A 19,139-nucleotide genomic window follows, 5' to 3' on the forward strand; every position below is an offset into this window, starting at 1 on the left:
CAATCAAGTTCTCAGTAACTGCTCAGGTGTGGAAGGCATACATTTTCCCTCGTCTTCTGTTTCCCCACATAGCTTGTGTCTTCATTCATTCAGCCAAACATTTGAGAATTTACTATATTGGGCACCGGGATGCAATGATAAAAAACACAATCCCAATGCTCGAGGAGCACATGATCTAATGAGGAGGAGAAGGGCTAACAAGAAAACAAGTGACAATATAATAAATGCCACCACAAATGTAAGCGTGGAGTGTTAAGGAAGCAGGTTAAGAAAGACACCTTAATTAATATTTGAGGGTAACAAAAGTCTTCCCAGAGAAGATAACATTTAAGCAGAGATCCAAAGGCTAAGAAAGAGTTGATTAGGGAGAAGGGGACAGGAAGAGTATTCTAGGCAGAGGGACCAGCAGGGGCAAAGGACTAAGGCTCAGAGAATATGGCTCATTCGATGAAATGAAAGTTCAGTAGAGTTGAAGCAGTTTGACTAGAGTTAAAAGAATGGCAAAAAATGAGGCCAGATTGGGTAGAACCTTAAGAGTCAGGCTAAGAACTAAGGCTGACTTCTCCTCCATGGGTTTCTATTCTGGCAGCTGGCTAGAAAGAAAGATGATGACAAGTGAAGGTGTGGAAATCAGAGGGTATGCGAAAATTAAGTGACAGCTCTTTTTGGCTGTAAATTCCTCGTCCTGTGTCATTAGTTTGCCCCACAATGCCATCTTGGGATGGCATCTGAGAAGATAAAATTTCAAAAGAGCTGTCCCAGGAATTCCCTGGTGGTCCAGTGGTTAGGACTCGGCTCTTTCACTGCAGTGGCCCGGTTCAATTCCTGGTGGGAGAACTAAGATCCTGCAATCCCTGTGATGCAGCCAAAAAAAAAAAAAAAAAAAATTAGGTCAATGATCTTCAGAAGTAAACAGTAAGGGAGATACTAGGGCCCCACTGCTATGCAGCACAATAATGATGATACATGTAAATTAATATCAAATTAAATTTGTTTTAAGTTTCATTTTATTATAACACTAATTTCTATTCACTGAAGTCTGAGCAAACGTGTACAGAAGTCAGTGTTGCTAATTTGGTGATACACATTATTTTTAAAAATTAAAAAGAATATTACTCTCAATACTTATCTTCCTGTGCCAAACTGAAGGGGATAAAACACCTACTAGAAGCTGAAAAGAAGAGAGGCAAAACATGTTGTCTACTTGAGTTTATTCTGTTCTTTAAAAAAAAAAAAAAAAAAAAAGAGGTTAGGGATGGAGGGGGAAATAACCCATAAACACTGTGAACAGGAACCAAGACTCCAAGACTTGGGCGTACTCCCCCTACCCTCAACCTCAGTTCTCCAAGAGACTCCCACCCACCCAATTTTTTTTTAAACAAGACACCCAAATCAGCAGCAAAGGTACCTGGGATAGTCACTGAGATTTTGAACACTGGGAATGGGAGGGAGAAAAGTCCAAAAAAATAGGAGTTGGGAAAAAAAGGGAAGGAATGAGGGAGAGGCTAGGCTCTGGAGGACGGAATTGGGCCATGAGAGGTGAAAGTGAGCCAGTACGGGGGTACCCCTCCTGACTGCTGCTGCCCACATTCCCCAGGACCCCAGAGAGCCCCATGGTTTGTTCTGCTGTCCATCCTCTATTCCCCAAAGGCCTCACAGGCCCAGCTCCAAGTCCTCTAGCTCCTCCTCCAACGCCCTCCTCCTCGCTAGCTTCTCCAGCTGCTCTTTGCTGGGCTGGCTGATTTCCCCAGCCTGGATCCGCTGCTGCAGCTCTTCCACCTGCCGAAGCTTCTTCTTTAGGTTCTTTATCTTCTTGGCCTTCTCAGCGGTGGCAGCTGAGTCAGGCTGGTCGGAGGCAGCTGCAGGCGCTGCCCGGGAGGCCTGTGGGGCACTGGGGACCTGGGCTGTCTCTCCCAGGGACACCTTCTCAAGAGTCCGGCTCAAGGCCTCCGCCTCCCCTTTCTCTTGCTGCTGCCGCCTCTTCTCCTTCCGCTTCAGGTTGCGTTTGGCTGTCTTGGAGAGGCCTGGTTCACCACCTTCCGGCCTGGATGGGGTGACCGGAGCAGTGGCCTCCGGGCTCAGGCCGGGAGGCAGTTCTGGTTTACTCTTGAAAAACTTCACATACTTGTTCTCATACCTGCGGGGAACAGTGTCAAAGAATCACTGACTTTTCGAGCCCTTTTCCTAACCTTGTAATTTATTTCACCCTTTTCACTTTCCTGCTTCCTTCCTCTGCCTCTGGTCCCTCCCCAACTTTCCTCTGCTCTGCAGGTTGTAGGATCCCTAGGTCCTAACGCTCTGGATCTCTGAATGCTATTTACAGGTTCTGCTGAACAGAGGCCATAGCAACAGGACTTGTCAGTCACTTGGTTACTCATCCCTCACTCATCCCTGAATCCCAGCCCCCTCCTTCCCTTTCCTAGGATCCTGGGATCAGGAAATTCTTCCCTGATCTCATAGGCACACATGTTCTTTCTTGCTGTAGGGACCCCACTAAATACTCCCTCCTCACGCCTAACCACGCACACTGGGACCTCCTCCTGGGGCACATAGCCTTCTTTCACCCTCCGCTGCTTTCGCCAGGTCCCGTCAGGTCGCTGTGTTGAAGCGATGTACTTGCCTGAAATGGGAGAATTAAATTGGAGAGTTACTCTTTCTAATTTTCAAATAGCCCCCAAGGTGAAAGAATGCATGAATGCACACAGCATCCCCCAGCACCTTCCACTAAATGCATCCATTAAGGCATTCTTTTCTCGTATCAACCGTCAATCCCACTCTCATTATTTACCGAGTGCCTATACACTGTATAATACACCATCCCTGCCCTCAGGGAGTTTCTACTTTTATAATCTAGTTGGCAAGACAGGGCAGGCATAGAGGAAGTTTAAAAAAAACAAAACAGCATGAGGACATCAAAGGACAGTACATGAATAAGAGGCTAAAAAGGGCAAAAACAAGAATCATAGGAAGGAGAAATGACCAGGGATGTAGAAAAGGGGAAGTTTTATTAAGGTGGATGGTGAAAAATAGGTCAACTTTCAGGAATCCATACTGTAGATATAAAAGCACCAGTACACAGGCTATATGTAAAGACGTTTGCATTATAATAATGTTGCTGCATTATTTAAATTGGCAAAAAGCTGAAAGCAACTTGAATGACCATCAATAGATGAGTGACTAAATAGACGTGGGTCATCCACATGATGGAACACCGTGCCGTTATGAAAAAGAATGTTAGATACAGATGTACTGACCTTGAATGGTATTCATGATAGACTAAGTGAAAAAGCAAGTTGCAGAATAATGTGTAAAGATCCTTAAACTTTTTTCAGAATCCCCCATACGCTCTTATTTTGTAATATTATGCATTTCACTGTGCAATCTTTTTTAAAAAAATCACATCCGTTAATCTCATCAGAAAACCCTTTACTGAAAAGCTGTCACGCTTCCAGTGGCAGTTACAAGTTTTCCAAAATTCTAATTTCCACTTGAAGGCTTGAATCTTATCCCTGGCAACAAACACTGAGAGTTGTTTTCCTTGAAATGACAGGCTCACTTCTTTCATTTTTCAGGAAAATGCCTATCAGGTACTCAGGTCTGAATTACTATAGTTTGTCAGTGGTTCCTTCAAGGAAAAATAGAGTTCCATGAAAAGGAAGCTTGTTTAGCTTACAACTCCAACAACTGCGCCAGTGCTTTTCCTTGAGACACCACTTCAGTGTGCAGCAGTGTTTCATGCTTACTTCCCATTTAATTCACAGAGAACTCTAAAAAGATGTTTAATTTTCAGTTATAAGATGAGTAAGTTCTGGGGGTATAAGGTACAGCATGGTGACTATCGTCAGCAAAACTGAACTGTACACTTGAAAGTTGCTATGAGAGTAGAGTTTCATTGTTCTCACCATAAATCAATGAAAAGGTAATTATGTGAGGTAAAGGATGTGTTAACTAACCTTATTGTGGTAAACCTTTCGCAATATATATGTGTATCAAATCATCACCTTGTACACCTATAACATTGTACACAATGTTAAATGTCAGTCATATCTCAATAAACCTGGAAAAATAGATAAAAAGATGTGTATTAAAGAGCCAGGGTTTAATAAAATTAATAATTTTTATTGCATCATCAAGGATACTCTTAAGTGAAACTGGCATTATTTACTGCAAGCATGTGGCAGTGAAGAACACAATGACCAGTACGGTTTGGCGCCACCACCTTGATTAACGCTAAGAGGCCAGCAGTTTTACCCACCATTGCTTTTGTACCCTCAGTGCAAATGTCTACCCAGTAAAAGGGCAAATAACATCTCAGTATATTATCAAAATAGTTATGCTTGCAGACCTCCTGATAGGGTCTTAGGGAATCCCCAAGGGTCCTGGACAACATTTTGAGAACTGCTGGTGTAGAGGGTGCTCCCATTCCTTTTGGGGCAAGGAGCAGCACTTAGAGGTCCAGACAGTTTGTGTATAGGGGCAAAGAGAAAGGTGTGGAAGGACACATACCAAGATACCAAGACTTTAATGCTGATTACCTTAAGAGGGATAACCTGGAAGAAGAGGTGGTAGAAACCATTAAGCTTTAATAACATATTCCTAAAAAAAACACATATATATATTTATATCTTGTGTTAGTCTTGTTTTTCTTTTTTTTAGTATAACTTTTTTTAGTATAATTTGTTAAAAAAAAAAAGGAAAAAGAAGAAAATAAAAAAGATTAACAAAATAAAAAGTCCAGTCCAGAGCCTCCCACGGGGATTATACATTGTTACATGAATTGGGTTTTTGTTCAAAAGGCAAATATCATTAATAAATTAAAACTAAAACAAAAAATGTTAAAGAAAATGGGTAAGATTTGACAGGTAGAGGGGATGGGAGAGAGAACAAACATGCGCCAAGAAAGGCTTGGATGTGGGGATGGCCTGAGTATGTAAAGAACAGAAAACAGAGGAGCCCAGGAGAACCAGACAGTTCATGATGAGGAATAACATGAAGCTAGGTTGAAAATTAAAAATGGGGCCAGACCGTAGAATGCCTTAAAAACAAGGTCAAGGAATTTGGAATTTATCTGGTGAATAAAAGAGGGCCACTGAGAATATTGTTTGCTGAGCTGCAACAGTTTAGAGACAAGAGTAAAAATTCAAGAATGAAAAAACAGGGACTTCCCTGGTGGCCCAGTGGTTAAAAATCCACCTGCCAATGCAGGGGACACGGGTTTGAGCCCTGGTCCAGGATGATCCCACATGCCGTGGAGCAACTAAGCCCGTGCACCACAACTACTGAAGCCCGTCCACCTAGGGCCCGTGCTCTGCAACAAGAGAAGCCACCGCAATGCGAAGCCCGTGCGCTGCAGTGAAGAGTAGCTCCCGCTCACCGCAACTAGAGAAAGCCCGCGCACAGCAACAAAGACCCAATGCAGCCAAAAAGAAATAAATAAAATAAGTAAATTTTTTTAAAAGTCATCTTTCAAAAAAACGACTGCAATAATCCTGGCATGAGAGACAGAACTGACTGAGAATGAAAAGGAAGAGAATGATGCCAGCCACGTTACCAAAGGATCAACCTCTCTTGGTAATTCACTGACTGGGGGAAGCGTAAAGAGGTTAAAGCCAAAGACACTTCAACACACTTCGTTTTAGCAATGCCAATCTTGAAAATTTAGCATAAGGAAATAATTCGAACAGGAAAAAACGAGAACAGAAAAAAGAAGAATGGGACAGTAATCATGTGAAAACTATGGCATTATTTATAAATAGCTAAAAATTAAAAACAAACTTCACATCCAGTTATACAGGAGTGGTTTATAATACAGCCATTAAAAATGACCAAAAAATTTTAATCATTAATATGATATAACGGAATATAAAACATAAAGTTAGGTCTTCCCTGGTGGTGCAGTGGTTGAGGGTCTGCCTGCCGATGCAGGGGACACGGGTTTGTGCCCCGGTCCGGGAGGATCCCACATGCTGTGGAGCGACTGGGCCCGTGAGCCATGGCCGCTGGGCCTGCGTGTCCGGAGCCTGTGCTCCGCAAAGGGAGGGGCCACAACGGTGAGAGGCCCACGTACCGCCAAAAAAACAAAAACATAAAGTTATATACACTATGATTTATTATTAAATGTTATGCATATTCATAAGTTTAGAAAAGAAGATGCAATACGAAAAGTTATGTTGGTGATTGGGTTATAAATAACTTTTCCTTTTAAAAATTCCAATTAATGTTGTTGCTATATTGTAGGTTTTTAAAAATCTCATTTTGGGTTTCAAATCCAAGCGGCTTTGGAGACACAAAGGAGAGTGAAATTACTTTTGACCCGGTAAAGTAAAAATTTTATGGAGGACAAAGCATCTTTGTGATCTTTGGAAGATGAGCAGGATTTAGACAGGTGGACATCGGGGTGTGGTTATGAGGAAAGACGAGAAAGGGAAGTATTTCAGGCTTATAGGACAACATAAACAAAGGGACAAATCAGACTAGTCATTCCCCTACTTAAAATTCTTCCTGGATTCCTGTTGCCCTCAGGGTATTTACATGGAAGATGGAACCACACACAAAGGCCTTCTTGACCCAGCTCTTGCTAGTCTCCAGCCTCTTCACACCCAGTCATTCACACTCTCTGCTCCAGACACTGAAATAGTCACAAATCTCACCTGTGTCTTTATTCTCTACGCCTTTTTGCTTTTAAAACAATCTTCCTTTGGCTTGGAATAGACTTTTCTTGATTCTTATCTTAGTTAATGCCTATTGGTCTTTAAAGGTCAAGTTCAAGTATGAACTCCTCAGTGAAGTCCTTCCTGACCTCACCAACCCAAACCAGTTTAGAAGTTGACCTTTGTGCACCCACAGCACCTGGTGTGGCCTTTTACCATGATCTAATGTTTAAAATAATTGTTTGCTCGCTTAAGAGCAGAAAATTTGCCTTTGATCTTTGAAGCAAAGGGCCTGGTCCATGAAAGACTGTAATTAATTCAAATTAATGAATAAATAAAGTTAAGCATCATATTAGGGAATAGCAAGAATCCAGTATGTTTTGGCAAAAAGCATATGTAATGGAAAAAGAGACTAGAGGTAAATTAGTCAGAATATGAAAGGTATCCAATCTCCTCTTGAGTTTGGACTCAAGCTTCAGAAGGTGGGAGAACACTGAAGGCCATTAAGAGAGTGCATATGATCTGCACAAAGCATTGCTTTAAGAAGATTAACCTGAAAAATGTGTAACATAAACTAAAGGTAGAAAAAAATGAAAGCAATAGCTGCAATGTGAGAAGACTTGATTTAAATGGTCTCTATAAGTGTTGAAAAGAAAATGAAAGACAAATTCATTATGAAGAATAAGTAGTCAGGATCTGAAGACTGCCAAGATTTGAATGAGAGAGAGGAAATCATTGTGCTACAGTGGATTTAATCTGGTGCTTTTCACGTTTTCTCTTATTTTTCACAACATCCCTGTGGGCATGTAGTGCGTATAGTAATAACATTATTCACACATGGATTTTAAATGTTTATTGAGTACTTGCTGCTGTGGCAGGCAATGTAACAGGAGCTAGGGATACAAAAATGAATGAATAAAGCAAGCAAGGGTCTTGCCTTCTTGGAGCATGCATTCTAATTAAAAAGAAAGGTAGACCAAAAAAAAAAAAAAAAAAGAAAGAAAGGCAGGGCTTCCTTGGTGGCGCAGTGGTTAAGAATCTGCCTGCCAATTCAGGGGACACAGGTTCGAGCCCTGGTCCGGGAAGATCCCACGTGCCGCAGAGCATCTAAGCCCGTGCGCCACAACTACTGAGCCTGCGCTCTAGAGCCTGCGAGCCACAGCTATGGAGCCTGCGAGCCACAACTACTGAGGCCCACGTGAAACAACTACTGAAGCCTGTGCCTAGAGCCTGTGCTCTGTAACAAGAGAAGCCACCGCAATGAGAAGCCTACGGACCACAACGAAGAGTAACCCCCGCTCGCCGCAACTAGAGAAAGTCCATGCACAGCAAGGAAGACCCAACGCAGCCAAAAATAAATAAATTTATTTAAAAAAAAAAAAAAAGAGTCCATAGGAGAAGACAATTTTGTGAAAGTAACTAATTCAATTCTAGACAGGCAGTGTTTTTACAGGGAATTAAGGAGAAAGGGACAATGCTAGAAACATACATTTAAGTACACTGCAGAGATTATAGTTGAAGCCTTAAGACTAGTAAAGATGGCAAAGGCGTGGATGGACCTAGATCCTTTCATACAGAGTAAAGTAAGTCACAAAGAGAAAAACAAGTACCATATATTAACGCATGTATGTGGAATCTAGAAAAACGGTATAGATGATCTTATCTGTAAAGCAGAAATAGAGACAGAGACGGAGAGAACAAACGTATGGAAAACAAGGGAGAAAGGGCAGGGTGGGTGGGATGAACTGGGAGATTGGGATTGACATATATACAATACTATGTATAAAATAGATGACTAATGAGAATCTACTGTATAGCACAGGGAACTCTACTCGGTGCTCTGTGGTGACCTAAATGGGAAGGAAATCCAAAAAAGAGGGGATATATGTATACATATGGCTGATTAACTTAGCTGTACAGCAGAAACTGACACAGCAATGCAAAGCAAATACACTCCAATAAAAAAATTAAATAATAAAACACAGCAAAAAAAAGAAAAAGAAAAAGATGGAGTGTGAGAAAAGATAGGGCAGAAGCTTCTTGAATGGCCATCCTAACTGGAAGCCCTCAGAGATACAAATAGCCCATTATCACAAAGGAATACCTATTTTATGTTATCTTGGTTTCAGTCTCTGGCCTTGATGGTATCCAAAGGTACAGTCAAAAAGAGGGGAGAGGTTTGCTGATTCCTAACCCTAGAAATAAAAACCATGGGCAGAATACCATGATTTTCAGTAGCATCTTTGAGAGAACCAGAAACTAGAGGTTAGAGACTGCTACTATAAGAACTTTGTAAGCTTTGTTATTTCCCCACATCTGCTATTTTGTAATCCTCAATCTATTTCCTTAAACTGAAAAGGGCTTTGTTTTCAGGGGTGGCAGGAAGACAGTGAAGAGACAACACAGCAAGGCTTGAAAGAACTCCAAGGGGTTAGGTGGAAGTGACTCTTAAAGGTGTGCTGAATCCCTGGAGCCTGTTTCAAAGTTAAGAAAGGAGATCTGGGTCACAGATCTGAGCCTGAGGATGACCTGAGGGCCAACAATTATAAGACTTAGATGTGGTTTCTTTTTTTTCTTTTTTTTTTTATTAGTCATCCAGACATGGTTTCTAACATAGAGAAAATATTAAAAAGAAGATCCAATCTGGAGGAATGACCCTGGAAAAACGGTCATGATTATTTTCCTCAAAGAAGAAAAGGTGTCAGCAACACTAGGAAATAATTCTTAGAAAAAAAGGACCAGGACAGTACTACTCCATGGAGACCAAAAGAGTTTGAAGTAACGGCAGGTGATTAACAGTATTAAATATTACAGAGAGATTAAGGAAAAGCAGAACTGAGTAGGAAAAGGTTATTGATTTTGGAAATGTGGAAATCCCTAATTATGTTCAAGAATACAGCCTCAGACAAGTAGAGTGGTCAGAAGCCAGACTGTAATTAAGTGCAATGAATGTTTATTGAAAGCCTCCTATGAGAAAAATACTATATGAAGTGCTACAGGGATTATCAAGATCAGTAAAATGGCCCCTACTTTCAAGAAATTTACAGTTTAAGTAAGGAAAAAGGTGGGCAAGTTAGGCAAACAAAGAATAAGACAAAAGTATAAATGTCTTAGGTATCCCTAAGAGACACTGACACATAACTAATAGGAGATTTCAAGAGAATAAATAACCACACCCCATTTGATGGGGGAAGGTGACAGGAAATTAGGAAAATCTCAGGGACTTGACCTCAAAGAGTAGGAAGCAGTAGTAATAATAACAACAGTAAATCAGTGGCTGATATTTTTGCAGGCAGAGAAAGGAAGGGAAAGGGCATTCTAAGAGGAATAACAACAAGCAAAATGATGGCAGTGTAAAACTCACAGTATGTTAAGAACAATTAGGAAAGAATGTTTATTAATGAGTGGGTACTTTACACCAGGAACTTTACATACACTACCTGACCGAATCTAGACAATAGGTAGATTATTATGATCTACAGCTGAGGAAACAGCCTTCAAGAGGTTGAAGATATGTCCAAGATCACAAAGGCAGCATGTAGCTGCAGTCTGAACTCAGTCCTGACGCCAAAGCTTACATACCAGAACATTCCTATTCCACCTGTTTTATACTATACTGCCCAGTTTCACTAGAGGGTTTAGGCAGAGATATAGTATGTGATGATACTGTATTGAAAAGTGGTTTGTGCTCATATTAGAGAGGAGTATCTTAAATGTAAAAGTGAATGGTCCATATGTAAATTTGAGAGTCAATTCCAAAAAGATAACAGCAGCTACCCCTTATTGAGTGCTTGCTTCATGACAAGGATAGTACTCAGTGTTTGTGTGTGTGTGTGTGCGTGTGTGTGTGTGTGTGTGTGTGTGTATATATATATATATATATATAATTTTTCTTTTTTAAGATTTTTTTGACATGGACCATTTTTAAAGTCTTCATTGAATTTGTTACAATATTGCTTCCATTTTATGTTTTGGTTTTTTGGCTGCGAGCCATGTAGGATCTTAGCTCCCTGACCAGGGATTGAACCCGCATCCCCTGCATTGGAAGACAAAGTCTTAACCACTGGACTGCCAGGGAAGTCCCTTATATATATTATTTCATTTTCACAACTCCATGAAGGATTATTCGTTTCACAGATGATGAGAAATTTAATAATTTGCCCAAAGTTACAATGTCAGTAAACTGCAGTAGAATTCGAATCCAGGCTGTGGGTTCCAAAGGCTGTGCTTTTTACACCACTATTGTGTATTGTGTTATAAGTGAAGAAGAATACCAGAAAGTTCAACCTCACTAGTAATCAAAGGAAATACAAATTAAAACAATAAAATATCATTTTTACCTATCAAAGCAGTAGAATTTTTAAAGATCAGAATACCAGTGTAGTCCAAGAAGTGATGAAACCAGTATATTCATATCCTGTCAATGGTAAAACCCTTCAGAAAACAATGTGGGGGCTTCCCTGGTGGCGCAGTGGTTGTGAGTCCGCCTGCCGATGCAGGGGACACGGGTTCGTGCCCCGGTCCGGGAAGATCCCACATGCCGCAGAACGGCTGGGCCCGTGAGCCATGGCCGCTGGGCCTGCGCGTCTGAAGCCTGTGCTCCGCAACGGGAGAGGCCCGTGTACCACAAAAAAAAAAAAAAAAAAAGAAAGAAAGAAAGAAAGCAACCTGGCTAACTAAGAGAGAGAGTATAAGGTAGTCCTAACATAGAGCAGCATTTCCTAAATATTGTTATGTAATAAAACACTACTTCTGTAGTGTTGTAGATATTGTAACACTACTTCTGTAAGGTTACCCCCAAAAATTGTTAAATAAGTTTGAGAAATTCTGGGTTAAACATAGGAAAAAAATCTTTTTGTTCTTATCAGCAAGACTTAAATGAGTTATGTTCTCGTTCATGTGAATATTCCAATGGAAATGTGGTTTACAGTGTTTCCCAAATTTATTTGACCACAGGAAGCTTATTTTTATTTTAGTTTTTTATTTTACAGCACATCTCACAGGACTACTAAGTGTTCTGAGAATCATACTTGGGGAAGTACAGCCATTCGGTATGATCCAAATTATGTTAAATAGATATGCTATATATATGCAGAGAAAGAAAAACTAAAAGGAAATGTAATTGTAGTTATCTTTGGGCTCTGCAATTACCAAATATGCATGGGACTTATATTTTATACTAGTTATGAAAATATTTTCCAAGTTTTCTACAATCAATATAAATTAATTTTATAGTTACTTAAAAATAAATAAAAGTTTGTATCCTCCAATCCAGTAATTCGACTTTTGAGAAATCTGTCCTAACAAAATAACCCTAGGGCTTCCCTGGTGGCGCAGCGGTTGAGAGTCCGCCTGACAATGCAGGGTACACGGGTTCGAGCCCTGGTCTGGGAAGCTCCCACATGCCGCGGAGCAACTAAGCCCGTGAGCCACAACTACTGAGCCTGCGCTCTGAAGCCCGCAAGCCACAACTACTGAGCCCATGTGCCGCAACTACTGAAGCCCGCATCCCTGGAGCCTGTGCTCCGCAACAACAGAAGCCACTACAGTGAGAGGCTCACGCACCACAACAAAGAGTAGCCCCCACTTGCTGCAACTAGGGAAAGCCCGCGCACAGCAACGAAGACCCAATGCAGCCAAAAATAAATTAATTAATTAATTTTTAAAAAAGAGAAAATAACCCTAAATGCAGACAAAAATTTATGTACAAAAATATTCATAGAGTTCTTATAACAAAAATTCTGGAAACAATCTAGAAGTCTAATAACAGAAGAAAGGTAAGAGAGGGTGTATGCCCAAATAATAAAACACTCTGCCAGTATTTTAAAAGATGTTTTCAAAGAGTTTTTAATAGCAAAGAAGAATACTTATGTCGTGAGGTTAAACGAAAAGGCAACACATAAAAATGTAAATACCGTCTGATTAAAAAATGTTTTAAAAATGCACAGAAAAATAGAGATCAAAAGGGTATATGCCAAATTGAACAGTGGACAAATTATATTGAACAAAAATTAAATAATTAAATTTGTACTTAAGGAGCAGTAATCTGGTAACAGTGTGTCAAATGAACTGAAACAGAGAGAGACAGAGGTAGGACAACTGTTTAGGAGGTCACAGCAATATTTGCAGGATAAAGGAAACTAGAATTTTATCAGGCACTTAGATTGACTCAAGTACTCTGCTTGATACCTTACACATGTAATCTATTCTAATCCATAATCTTTATAACAGTAATAATTACAGAACCATTTCTTGGGTACTTTCTATGTGCTAGACATGTACATTATTTCATTTAAATTTTAATTCTCACAATAATCCTATGTTGTAGGAGTTATTATTCCTATTTCATTGATGAGAAAACTAAAACTTGGATTCCCTAGGCTTAAAATTCCCAGGCCATGTAGCTAACAAGCATTGAAGATGGGATAAGGGTAACAACAGCAGAAACAGAAAATGATACTTTGACAATTGGAGGGTGGGGGGTAGAAGAGGGAGTAAAAGACAATGCAAAAACAACACCCCAGTTCATTTTGTTAATAACAACAAAAACACCTAGTGCTCTGATCTTGGTTTCCCACACCATTCTTAAGTAAAAGGAACAAGGGCTCCTTAGAGAAATAGCTGATTCTAGGACTGGGCCAGGAAATATGCAAGATGAGCCTGGAGCAGCTTCTAGTGCCAGAAAGTAAGAAAGAGCTAACAAAACAAAACAAACAAACAAAAAAAACCTACACTGATGGGGATATGTCAAAGGGACACAGGGCCAACTAAAAGAGCTCCCAATGTTCAAAGCTGAAACATTTGAGCAATAAAATAAATAACCCGAAGTTCATGTTGATACACATAACTGACTGAATAAATAAATGGCAGAAAAAATAAATAAATGGCAGAGAAGAGACAAATCTGTGCAAAAGAATTTCAAATGATGTGTATAAATACTCCATCCTTAAGGAAGGTAGCATAACTCCCCACTCTTTAAGTGTGGGCTGTGAATAGTGACTTTCTTAAGAGTACAAAATGGAAAGGAGAAGGGGAAAAAAGTAACTTTACAGTGGAGAAACTTTACAAACACTACCTCAGGCAGGAGATCATGGTAAATATCAAGAGTAAAACAATCTTTGTGATACTATGTATCCTCAATACGATCTGATGAAAACCTCACTTTACTTCTATGGTCCTCCCCTAAAAAACACATAACCCCAGTCTAATCATGAGACAAACATCAAATTCCAATAGAGGGGCATCCTACAAAAATAACTGACCAATACTCCTCAAAACTGTTAAAGTCATCCAAAACAAGGAAAGTCTGAGAAATTGTCACAGCCAATAGGACTTTAAGGAGACATGAGAACTAAACGTAATATGGGATCCTGGAACAGAAAAAAAATTAGGTAAAAACTAAGGAAATCTTAATAATGTATGGACCTTAGTTAATAACAATGTATGAATATCAGTTCATTAATTGCAATAACGATACCATACTAATGTAAGATGTTAATAACGGGAAACTGAGTTTAAGGTATATGGGAACTGTATCATTTTCTCAATTTTTCTATAAATCTAAAACTGTTCTAAAAAGTAAAGTCTATTTAAAATAAAGAAAGAGAGAAATGATGCAATAAGCTGATCTTGGGTTGGCTAGAACAATGGTGCCTTTAACAGAAATAAGGAAGGAAAAACTGATATCGATTATGGTCAGACTGGATTTAAGGTGTGACAGTATATCCAAGAATGAAAGCTACTCACCAAACAATTAGAACTGACAACTCAGGAGAGAGGCTAGTGCTAGAAAGAAACCATTTTGAAGAGTTAAGGAACAGGGAATTCCCGGCAGTCCAGTCCTTAGGATTCGGTGCTTTCACTGCTGTGGCCCAGGTTCAATCCCTGGTCAGGGAACTAAGATCCTGAAAGCCGCAAGGCCAGAAAAAAAAAGTTAAGGAACAAGTAAGCAGTGAGGAAATGGAAATAGTATGTGTGGACCTGATATTCAAGAAATCAAGCTATGAAGAGGAAAGAAACAGAAATAACAGACCTTGATTTCTCAATGAAACAGAAAATGAGGCCATCTGCCACAAGAAGGGGAATTAAAAGGGAAAGTCACCGAGAGCTGAGAAAGGTAAGGGAAATAGCCATGGTAGAATGTAAGCAAACCAACAAAGAAGAATTGGAAAAAAGCTGTGATCTTGGCAGAAGTTAACATTAAGTTATATTATACTGAATGTGCTACTGTCTGTGCCTTTTCTCTAGCCATGTGCTGTGGCCTAGAAGCTGAAGCCAAGAAAACAGTTGATGGGTATGATTCAAGATAACAGAAGTGCTTGCTTAGTATTGAAGATCAAAATGAATGAGGAAAGCAATGAGGATAGTGACTGTTCACAGAGGTCTAGCAGGGTAGCATCAAAAGTAGTCATGAAGGGCTTCCCTGGTGGCGCGGTGGTTGAGAGTCCACCTGCCGATGCAGGGGACACGGGTTCATGCCCCGGTCCGGGAAGATCTCACATGCCGTGGAGTGGCTGGCCCCGTGAGCCATGGCCGCTGAGCCTGCGCGTCCGAAGCCTGTGCTCCGCAACAGGAGAGACCACAACAGTGAGAGGCCCGCGAACCGCAAAAAAAACCAAACAAAAAAGTAGTCATGAAGATACTGGTAGACTCAATGAAATGGGAAAGGTCAAGGACCAGAGAACCTAAGGAGGGCAAAAAGCTGATTCTATGGGCATGTGGAAGTAAAAAAGGTGACTGGGTAAGGAAGCTAAAATAAGTGATGGGGAACACCTGAAGGGGGAAGCAGTGTCATAGGTGATGTCCTATGTGGTAGGATATGTAGTAGGTCCAGGTTGTAGTGATTCTAATGTGTGGCTGGTTTGAAAATTCAAAGGAAAGTTAATGGTCTCATGCTGAGGAACTATACAATAAGAGTATTCCAAAGATGCTGAAGATACTGAGAATGAGTGAAGACACTGAGAAACAGAATAAAAGAAAAGAAAAAAGAAAAAGATATGCTACATCAGGGTCCTTGTGGGCAGTGAATGGGCAGGTTTTAGAGAAAATGCTATAATTGCATGGCAGTACCTTCCATGAGACTTACAGTGACAGTGGTAGATCAATGATCTGGAAATAGTAAGAGAAAGCAAAAAAGCAGTGTGATTCCTTCTCTTCCACACAGTCACAGAGAACAGAAGATACCTCTTGGTGGGAGGGTAGGGTGAGATGTGATATCTGGATGTCCGTTAAATCAGTTTAAAGAAAACGATTAAGAATAAAGAGAAGTGTACTGGACAACGAGTATCCAAAGCACACATTAAAAGAAGCAAACTGAAGAAGTACCTACTATGTAGAGAGCAAGAGAAGAGGTTGTACCACTTTGAAAGGTGAGGCTGCAGAGAAGTAGCAGAGACTTGGGTTGTCATTAGATACCATAGGAGGGGTGGGTTGAGATGTAAGTAACATGGAGAACAAGCAAAGCAAGAGGCATAAAAGGTACATTTTAAAACAGACCGCATGTACCAAAGCACACACACACTGTCACTTCTACAGAATACACATACACAATGAGGGCTACAAAAAACAGTAATACTTTGCCTTGCACAGCGTTTTATAAATTGCTTTCACATATACTATCTTATTTGACTGTCACTGGGTAGATATGCACATTTTTCTGAAGGTGGGGAAATTAGGATGGGCTATAGCCAAAATGAAAATCTTGATTTTCAGTTTTCAACACATAAACCTCACATACACAACAGATATTTCAGCATCTCAATCAGCCAGGTTGGAAAATCTTCTCTGATCAGAAGGCACAGTGGGCTCTGTAAACTTGTCACACGGCTTGAGAGGCCGCTAGATACCTTCTTGTTCACCTTCTACCACCTTAGATCCCTCAACTCCCATCACCATCGCCAGAGAAGGTACAGAAGGGTGATGCCATCAAGGAGAAAACTCTAGCTGAAAGTTGTATTAGGTCCCTCTTCCCTTCACACCTCTGTACCTCAGTGACCCAACAATGAAAATAAGGGAGAGTGGAAAAAAGAACTATGTAGCAATGAGGAGGTCTCCAACAAATACAGCTTCAAGAAAAAGAATTTAAACGGGAGTAGGGTAGGGCAGAAAGCAGGTACACTGAGAGATGGGGGAGGGGAAGAGGGGGAGAGCAGGAATTGGAGGGAACTGAGAGTGTAGGAGCCCCCAAGCCTGAAAAACCCAAAAGAAATATGGCAGCTCCAACTTCTGGACGAAAGCTAGGGGCCCGTGAGGGTCCTGGAGCAAGGTCCAGCATTGAAGGACCCCACGGTTTGGGTGACCGGAAGCGGAGACCCCCCCAAACACGAGACCAGAAGGGGGCGCAGGTGACACCCCGTAGGAGAGAATGAATGGGGAAGGCGGTCCGGAGGGCGGGGCAAAGGAGGGGCCCCGGGATGGGCGGGGCACAGACCCCTTTCCAAGTCCGAACCCCTACCCCGAGAGCCCGGGGAGAAGCGGCTCCACATCTCCCGCACTCACCGCCGGTCTCATCAGTTACATAGGGAGTCGCCATCTTGAAAACGCAAACCACTTCCGGCGTGAGCGGGCTGGGGTCCCGCCCCCCTCCCCACCGGAAGTGGAGTCCTGATCGTAGCAAGCCACCATTTTAGTCTTAAAGGAAGAGTGCACCATTTCATGGGCAGCAGTGAAGGAGGAGGAATGGGGTAGAAGCTGAAGACTCTAAAAAATAAGAGCCGTGGGCTCTTTTACTGCCACTGATAGCATTAGTGAGCGCCTGCTGCGTATACAGCAGTTCTCTGGGCGCCGAGAGAAGTTCCGAGGCACAGCCCCTCTCCTCAAGGCACTCTTCGACTGTCTAGGACCTGCGGGAGAAAAGGGGGCAAGGCCCACCTGCATCCAGAAAGGGCGGGGGGCGGCTAATAAATGAGGAAAAGAAGAATATTCAGGCCCTGGCCTTCATCCAGGTCCCAGAGCAGCTTGGGGACATAGGACGGGACAGGCAAACTCCGGGAACGCACTGGGGCGCACCAATGTTGGGGGCGAACGCAAGACCCCAACTAACCCTCTCTTAGAAGGTGGGGAGGTTGAAATCGCGTGCCGATTGCTCTTGGCCGCTCAGCTCAACCCTCTGGACGGAGACCCGAGAAAGGGGAGTGCAAGGCCGAAGGCGCTGCCGGTCGGTCACCTGTCCCCGCAGCCTCAGGGTTGCCGGCGGCTTCTACGGCTGAGGAGGCGCGGCGGGCCGGGCTGGGCGGGCAGCCCGGGCCTGGCCCTGCCCCTGGGGCGGCCCCAGGGACTCGGGCGGCGAAGTGACGACGGCCCAAGTCTGCTCTGGCCTTCGACCCGGGAGCCTCCTCGGGCTTCGCCCCAGGGTCAGAGGGCAAGGCGAAGGCTTCTGGGCGGACCCAGTCAGTATTCTAATTAACCTCATCCAAGTCTCTGGGCGATGGGGATCGATATCGGGGCAACGCGCCAACAATCTGAGCCGTACAGTCACTCCCTTTGCAGCCCTACCCTGCCCCGTGCCTCCCTATTCTTTAGAGGAACCCAAACGTTTTCCCTCCCCCGCTCTTTCAGCAGCTCTTGTTCCTTCTGGGCTAAGTCCTGCTAAACTCGTTTCCCTCACAGCTTGGGAGGGGCCGGCTGCAAGTTCCTCTCCTCAGGTGTCTGCCCTGCCCTCTTCCTTCCCCCCCCATGTTGCTTTTTCCTCATCAACCCATTTACCTTCCTCCAAATCCCCCACTTTGGCTTAGGTTAATGTCCAACAGAACCAGTTAGTGACCACCTCCAACACTAGGCTGCATGTCCCACTTAAAAAACAAACAAACAAAAAACAAAGCAATGGCTGACTAGGAACTTAGTAAAGCTTTGAAATGAAGCTTCAGAAGTTTTATGGGGTCACAGCTTGGCTTCTCTTCCATACTCCACCTTCCTGAGTTCCACCAGAGGCCCAGCTCAGAAGATCTCAAAAAGACTCATTTAAAAACTGATTTGCATTCAATACACTGTCATTGCAAATGTTCTAACCCTGCCATCCTTCATCCCTGCTCTTCTTTCACCAATTGTGCTTCAGCCCTGCTGGTCTAGTATCCTGTCCATAGCCTTGTTACTAAAGGTAAGAGTGAGCTGAAGCATCTAAAAACTAGAGGGATGTGTTGGTACTGACTGTACTACCTGAGGAGTACTAGTGGGCTAATCAAAGGACCTTTCTGCAAGAAGCAATCCTAAAGTGGCCCCTGTTGACCACCCTACCCTAGGCCTCCCACTATGCCTTCAGACATCCTGCCTCAGCTCTGGGGTTGACGGGAAGTGAAACTCAATTGTCTGCCTAGCAGACCTGCCTGGGACCCAGCCCTGAACCCCGGATGTGTCCCCCACCACCCTGAAGAGGAAGAGGGGAACGAAGAGGCTGGGGAGAACAAAGCTGTTGTTTTTTCCTTTCCCTTTGTTCATTGCGGTTTCTTTCTTTCTGATTTTTATGATGTGGTTGATTAAAGAAATGAGCACCTG

At 42.3% G+C, this 19,139-nt stretch overlaps 1 protein-coding gene across 4 annotated transcripts; it reads right to left on the reverse strand.

Moving 5' to 3' along the window:
* Positions 1–1,071: 1,071 nt before the first annotated feature.
* Positions 1,072–18,118, reverse strand: PYM1 (PYM homolog 1, exon junction complex associated factor). 4 transcript variants are annotated; one of them, XM_060024941.1, is made up of 5 exons: positions 17,692–18,118; positions 4,536–4,596; positions 3,954–4,010; positions 2,529–2,620; positions 1,072–2,137 (listed from the first exon to the last, which is right to left on the reverse strand). In XM_060024941.1, the coding sequence occupies exons 4-5, from the start codon at positions 2,549–2,551 to the stop codon at positions 1,654–1,656; spliced, it is 507 nt and encodes a 168-aa protein (XP_059880924.1). In that variant the 5' UTR covers positions 2,552–2,620; positions 3,954–4,010; positions 4,536–4,596; positions 17,692–18,118; the 3' UTR covers positions 1,072–1,653. The 4 variants fall into 4 exon arrangements, with proteins under 4 accessions (XP_059880924.1, XP_059880922.1, XP_059880921.1 ...); XM_060024939.1 differs by lacking the exon at positions 4,536–4,596 and having other exon boundaries at positions 3,954–4,057; XM_060024938.1 differs by lacking the exons at positions 3,954–4,010; positions 4,536–4,596; positions 17,692–18,118 and adding an exon at positions 17,148–17,207 and having other exon boundaries at positions 2,527–2,620.
* Between the last annotated feature and the right edge of the window lie 1,021 nt (positions 18,119–19,139).

The sequence above is a fragment of the Delphinus delphis genome, chromosome 11 (assembly GCF_949987515.2).
Source record: "Delphinus delphis chromosome 11, mDelDel1.2, whole genome shotgun sequence".
Taxonomy (NCBI): Eukaryota; Metazoa; Chordata; class Mammalia; order Artiodactyla; family Delphinidae; genus Delphinus; species Delphinus delphis.

What these genes read in the sequence shown, in the direction of transcription:
- PYM1 (XM_060024938.1), bottom strand. Translation starts at nt 17,181, where the DNA reads ATGGCGACTCCCTATGTAACTGATGAGACCGGCG. An exon ending in TGTAACTGATGAGACCGGCG is followed by an intron (nt 2,621 to 17,147) that starts GTGAGTGCGGGA and finishes CTCCCATTTCAG; the next exon opens with GCAAGTACATCGCTTCAACA. An exon ending in CCCCAGGAGGAGGTCCCAGT is followed by an intron (nt 2,138 to 2,526) that starts GTGCGTGGTTAG and finishes TGTTCCCCGCAG; the next exon opens with GTATGAGAACAAGTATGTGA.